A 6,794-nucleotide genomic window follows, 5' to 3' on the forward strand; every position below is an offset into this window, starting at 1 on the left:
GGTGCTAGCGCTATCGGCTCGCTCGACAGCCGACGAGGCGCTGCCTCCTGCTTGGCATTGGTTGCCCCGCCTTCCCCTCCATCGGCGGGGAAGAGGGCGAGATGAGCTCGAAGGTCGTTCTTCCACCACTCGGGGAAGACGTCGTCGATTCCGCCGCCGGCGGGCGGGCTGTCGGCCGCCATTGCCGCTGTCGCCCGGCGGTGGAATGAGTATCATGTCGTAGCTGCCGTCGAGGGACATGAACTCAAGACTCCCGAAACGGAGCACCGTCCCGGGTTGGAGAGGTTGCTAGAGACTGCCCATCTGGAGCTTGACGGGAAGCTGTTCGTCAACACGCAGCAGGCCCCTACCTAGCGCGCCAACTGTCGGCGTTTCGAGACCGGGGGGTCCCTAAGCCGACGAGTGAATGTCGCCGCGTGCCCCAGCCCAGATGGGTCGACGTGAGGCCGAGCGCGAAGGGGGGAAGTGAGGTGGCCGGAGACAGGTGTGAGAGAGGTGGAAATCCCGCGGCCTTCGTGTTCGTCCCGCGCCCAGGTCGGGTGCGCTTGCAGTAGGGGGTTACAAGCGTCCACGCGGGAGAGGGAGTGAGCGGCTTCAAGCGAGCGCCTGTCTCGTCCTCGTCCCCGCGTGGCCAACCTTCTCTAAGAGGGCCCTGGTCCTTCCTTTTATAGGCGTAAGGAGAGGATCCAGGTGTACAATGGGGGTATAGCAGAGTGCTACGTGTCTAGCGGAGGAGAGCTAGCGCCCTAAGTACATGTCGTCGTGGCAGCCGGAGAGATTTTGGCACCCAGCTGGTGTGGTGTCGTGGCCGTCGGAGGAGTGCTGGAGCCTGCCGGAGGGACAGCTGTCGGAGCTGTTGAGTCCTTGCTGACGTCCTCTTGCTTCCGTAAGGGGGCTGAGAGCAGCCGTCATCACAGAGTATGCGGGGCGCCATCATTGCCTATCTGGCGGAGCGAGCCAGATGGGACGTCGGTCTTGTTCCCCATGGCCCGAGTCAGTTCGGGGTAGGGTGATGATGGCGCCTCCTGTCGACGTGGCTGGTCTGCGCCCTAGGTTGGGCGATGTGGAAGTTCCTCCGAAGCCGAGGTCGAGTCTGTCTTCCGTGGCCGAGGTCGAGTCCGAGCCCCTGGCTCGGGCGAGTCGGAGACCGTCGGCTGAGGCCAGGGCGGAGTCCGAGCCCTGGGGTCGGGCGAAGCGGAGTTCGTCGTCTTCTGGGGCTGAGCCCGAGTTCGAGCCCTGGGTCGGGCGGAGCGGAGTTCGTCGTCTTCCGGGACTTAGACCGAGTCCGAGCCCTGGGTCGGGCGGAGCGGAGTTCGTCGTCTTCCGGGGCTGAGCCCGAGTCCGAGCCCTGGGTCGGGCGGAGCGGAGTTCGCCATCTTCCGGGGCTTAGCTCGAGTCCGAGCCCTGGGTCGGGCGGAGCGTAGTTCGTCGTCTTCCGGGGCTTAGCCCGAGTCCGAGCCCTGGGTCGGGCGGAGCGGAGTTCGCCGTCTTCCGGGGCTTAGCCCGAGTCCGAGCCCTGGGTCGGGCGGAGCGGAGTTTCCTATGGTGCCTGCTGTCGGGCCTGACTGCCTGTCAGCCTCACTCTGTCAAGTGGCACCGCAGTCGGAGCGGCGCAGGCGGCGCTGTCTTTCTGTCAGGCCGGTCAGTGGAGCGGCGGAGTGACGACGGTCACTTCAGCTCTGCCGGCTGGGGGGCGCGCGTCAGGATAAAGGTGTCAGGCCACCTTTGCATTAAATGCTTCTGCGATTTGGTTGGTCGGTGCGGCGATTTGGTCAGGGTTGCTTCTTGGCGAAGACAGGGCCTCGGGCGAGACGGAAATCCTCCGGGGTCGGCTGCCCTTGTCCGAGGCTAGGCTCGGGCGAGGCGTGATCGAGTCCCTCGAATGGACCGATCCCTGACCTAATCACACCCATCAGGTCTTTGCATCTTTATGCTGATGGGGGTTACCAGCTGAGAATTAGGAGCCTTGAGGGTACCCCTAATTATGGTCCCCGACAAGTCTAGTCCTCACATTTATCTGTTCGACTCCATTCTATGCAACAATAGTTTTTATGGTCTTGTTTGATTTTGTCGTGATTTTTTCGGTCCCCCAAGAATTCTTGTCCTGCGTCCACCACTGTCGGTCTCCATACAACAAATATATGGTTTTTTGTGATGTGACAAGTTCTCCTGTGCAATTAATATGCTACTGAAATTTTATTTTATTTTTAAAATATTTAATGACATCAACAAATGTATAAGAAAGTTTAATTTTTCTATACAACAAATGTATAAGAAAGTTTAATTTTTCTAAGACGACAAACGCTTGTATGTGATTATTATACCGCTAAAACTTTATACCATTTTTGGACTATAGTAGAATGCGATGCATACAAAACTGTCATTTGTTTTGCGAGAAAGGGGACATGATTCAGCACGAGAGATAAAGGGCAGCCATTTTTCTTCTGGAATCTGTGTGCTCCACCAACGCGCTGGCTGTGCATATTTTACTAGGTACAGGTTAATCCTAAGAATAAAGAATTGAGCGATGACAAAGGTAACATGTTCCAACCCACTAATCTAATGCAGATCCAGCTTCCATGTGCGATCCCCATGCCCCATGCCAGCAGCAAATCTGTATTATTTTATAGTCCCAGGTGTAGTAGCATGATTATATTACCAGGGAAGGCACCTTCTAATAGCAGGAACATCCTTGTCATCATTAGATTAACAAATGTATATACTTCATCTGGGGAACTTAGCCAAAGATAGATCAGGATAGGGAAATGAGGAATCTAAGCTGGCAACGCATCGGGAGTGCATGCAGTGCTAGTGCAGGCAGCAGCAAGCAAGGCAGGGAGGGGTTCATATTTTTTTTTTTTTTTGCCAACTCATGAACCCCAACAACCCAGCAAGCAGATCTTTGAATCCCATCACGAGCACAGGATAAAGCATGATGATGAGGAGCATCCATATGATGAGTTCCCCTTAAAGAGGCACCAGCATCACCGATCACATTAACAAAGTCTTCATGTTCTCTCGAAATTTAAACCAAAAAAAAGGTTTCTTCAGCCTCGATGATGGAATGTTCAGTATCCAGCAGTGTGAGGCGCACGCAGCGTTTCAAAAAATATCGCTTCGGAATATAGAGGCTCAACCCTTTTTTTTATGGTCGATAAAAAGATATACATATGATAATTAATTATTATGGATAAGAGTATGAGAGATGCTCTTCGAAAGAGTAGCCCCGTCTCTCTCCCTCTCCACAGGAGCACACACATGACATAGCTATCCAGATATAGATGGTTAGTCCTTTGAGAATCATATGTTGTTGTTCCTGTGTTTTAAAACTAATTCCTGTGAAAATTTCTGAAACGATAAATCTATCCAGCAGGCTCCAAATATAAATTAATGTGTCGTTTTGAGCACATTAATTAATGTTTGACCACAAGGGACAAAATAACACAACGGTTCATTTTACGTGGAAACCATAATAATAAATTATTTATATATGTGAATTATGAGGTAGCACCGCCGAGCGCGGAGACACACCCACCCCCATCAGCAGATATACCCCCGTATAATTGACGGTTCTGTAGAAAGAACCAAAAAGAGGCGCGGCACCACAATGTGGTGCACATCATGCGTTTGAGAGGAAATCATGCGTTCGTTCAAGCAGCCCAGCGCAGGTGCACCCATCGATTGCGTCCTTTGGGAATTGGGCAGGAAAGATCGCCAAAGCAGCATGCCGGCCGCGGCAGCTGGGGGAAAAAAATCCAAAGGAAAAAAAAACACACATCTTTTTCACCCCTGCCTGCGCCTGTGGCCTGCGCCTGCGCCTGTCAGGGCGCCATGCCTAGGCTAATGCCATCACGAGCGCAGGCTGCTATGCTATGCTAGTAGCTCACTGCATGATTTGGCTTGTCACGGCCGGGCAAGGGCAGGCCAGGCCAGGCCAGCCAAGCCGGAGAGCCCCGCCCCCCGCCCCCATGGCCTCCGAGCGGCCTTTTCAGCGTCAATGGCGGCAGCTTTTGGCGCCCCCGCCCCAGCGCGACAAAAAGCATCGCTTCCCTCCTCATATTCCATCCCATCACCCACAGTGCCGGCGGTACGAGGCCACGCCGTTTCTTACTTGCCCTTTTTAGCGCTAAAAAACCATCCTTAGGGCAAACCATCGCTGCCTAATTGCCTGACCGACCCTGCTCTGGACCCTTATCCGGCCGTCAGATCAGTCCCTAACCGTACGTCCTGACGGCCATCTCTGGCCCTCTAGCTCTTTTTCGGTGGTAAGAGTTGTTGCGAAGCAAAGCACTTTTCATGGCTTCCTAACCTTAGTGGAAGAGTTAGCAGAGGAGAAACTCATACACTTTTTTTCTGCTGATGTTGTGGCCAGCGCTGTAGCACTAGTACTTGTATGGGGACACTATGGAGCTCGGCATGCATCGCAGGAGTAGAGGTGTGAGAGCGTTATTAATCCTAGGTTAGCTTAGCTTAGCTTCAGCCGTCAGTCTACTAGGACCACGTATGTTTAGTTAATGGAATCTTAGTACCAAACCATGCATGCAAGTATTATATAATAGGATAAAACAGTGCGCCTGCTAATCATGGGCTATCCTACTCCTAATCGCAATCGCAAGTACAGCGCCAAGTCAATGAGCTTGCGGGCGGAACAGTGCTCGGAGGAGCAAGACGGGAGGCTGCTTCCGTTTCGCGCAACATGCCACAGCACAACAGCATGGGATCCTCCTAGGAGTCTAGAAGGAAGAACCCTGTCTCTCTCTTGCCTTGCTCCCGACCACGAGCACGGCTCTTGGTTGAGCTCAATCAAAGAGGACAAGAACAACCACCAAGAAGGCTACTACCTCTTTTTTGGTTGGGGATGGGATGAGATAATCTAATCCTAAATCAGCATCAGCATCATCATCGGATCCCAAGAGCATACAGTACTAGTACAGGGGAGGAAGAAGCTTGGATTTCTAGGCATGGCGCACAGCGGCATGCTTTTTCTTGGGGTTAATTTCTTAGTAGATGGCAAGAAGTCTAAAGAAAAAAAAAACGAGTGATCACTGAAATTAAGCTACATGTTTCTCTCTCTCCGCTCTCCCTTCCCTTCCCCCCTCCTCTCTTCTCCCTTCTCTAGTTCAAGCGGAGTGCGGCGACGAAGCTCCGTTGGCGTTGTCCGTGGTGTAGTCGGTGGCGACGGTGGGCGCCGACGAGGCGGCGCCGTTGATGTTGAAGCCGGTGGCGGCCGTCGGGGACGAGGTGAGGACGGGAGGGGGAGGGGTGATCCTGGACGGGTGGAATGACGGTGCTGCAGCAGCGCCGGCGCCGGCGGCTGGGGTTTGGAGCGACGCGGCGGCGGGGGCGGGGGCGGGCGAGGAGGCGCTGCGGCGGGCGCTGTGCCCGCCCAGGAAGTTGTGCTTGTTGTTGTGCATCCAGACCTTGAAGACGCCCTTGCCGACGCCGATGTCGCGGCACCACTCGTCGACGATGGCCTCGTCGCGCTTCTGCAGCCGCCACCCGAGCCGCTCCGACAGCTCCTGCATCCGCTGCTTCTGCTCGGCGGTGAACTTGGTGCGGAACCGCTTCCTGGGCATGGGCATCGCGCCCCCGGCGTGGGGCGGCGCGCTGGACGGCGTCAGCTGGGTCGGGGCCAGCCTCTGCGCCGGGGATACCGCCACCGCGGGCCCGGGCACGCCGGAACCTAGCGAGAGCACCATGTGCGGCGCCGTCGGGAAGTAGGACGGTGGCGGGGGCTGCTGCGCCACCGGCGCCGGCAGCAGGTGGTGCGGCGGCGGCGGCGGGGACACCGACCGCTCCTCGTCGTACTCCGAGCCTTCCGAGTCGGAATCGGAGTCGTCGGCGTCGACGACCCCCGGGTGGCGGTCCTCGGGCGTCTCCTCCCGGGCGCGGTGCGGCTGGCCGTGCATCACGCTCGGCGGAGGCGGGAGCGCCAGCGGCGCGGGCGCGGGCGGCGGAGGGGAACCCTCCAGCGTCCGGCGGTGGAAGTTGCGGTGGCACCCGCACGCCGCGCACTTGAGCGACGTCGGGTCGGCGGGGTTGGCCCCCGGCGAGGGCATGAACTCGCCGCAACCGTCGACGGCGTGCCCGCCCAGGCTCGCGGCGTGGTTCTTGAGGCACTCCCGGTACAGCGGCTCCCCGGCCAGCGCCACGGCCGCCGCCGGCTTCGGCTTCTTGAGGCCGGCGCCGTTGGGGAACATGACGGGCTTGTACTTGACGTCCATGGCTTCCATGCGGCGCCCCCACGCCCACTGGGGAGAGACGGGAGAGAGATTACCTCTAGCTCCTAACCCTGGGCTTTTAGCATGGGACGACGGGTCAAGGGAGGTGAAGAGAGCGCGAGGGTGAGGAGATAAGAATAAAAAGGGCAGCAGGAAGGCTAGTCACTAGTGTGTGTGAGAGATCCACAAGGAGGAAGGGGACGAGCTCATTTAATTTTTACTTAGCGAGCCAGAAAAAAAAACAATTTCTTTGGACGATACTCTATCGTATAGAGATAGATCAGTGACGACATGGGCTCGAATCCGTTGGAATATTGCTGTGGTGGCCGGGCAAAGGGTGCATGTAGACCACTGGATCGAGGATCAATGGCACCGGCGCATCTAAAGAAAAATGTGACATTTTTCTTTCTCTCCTTTGGGGGAGGTGTTGGTTGGACCCGGGATGTGTGAACTGTAGCCGTAACGACGTCACGGTATGGCATCTGTAAGCCGTTGTTATACAGTTGGCATCAACTATAGGGAAATTGAATACCATCTCACAACTACAAGAATTTAATGAAATGCTACCGGTTA

At 56.0% G+C, this 6,794-nt stretch overlaps 1 protein-coding gene across 1 annotated transcript; it reads right to left on the reverse strand.

Moving 5' to 3' along the window:
- Nucleotides 1-4,688: 4,688 nt before the first annotated feature.
- Nucleotides 4,689-6,383, reverse strand: LOC100279452 (Zinc-finger homeodomain protein 8). Its single transcript, NM_001152457.2, has one exon. The coding sequence runs from the start codon at nucleotides 6,231-6,233 to the stop codon at nucleotides 5,121-5,123; it is 1,113 nt and encodes a 370-aa protein (NP_001145929.2). The 5' UTR covers nucleotides 6,234-6,383; the 3' UTR covers nucleotides 4,689-5,120.
- Between the last annotated feature and the right edge of the window lie 411 nt (nucleotides 6,384-6,794).

The sequence above is a fragment of the Zea mays genome, chromosome 7 (genome assembly GCF_902167145.1).
Source record: "Zea mays cultivar B73 chromosome 7, Zm-B73-REFERENCE-NAM-5.0, whole genome shotgun sequence".
NCBI lineage: Eukaryota > Viridiplantae > Streptophyta > Magnoliopsida > Poales > Poaceae > Zea > Zea mays.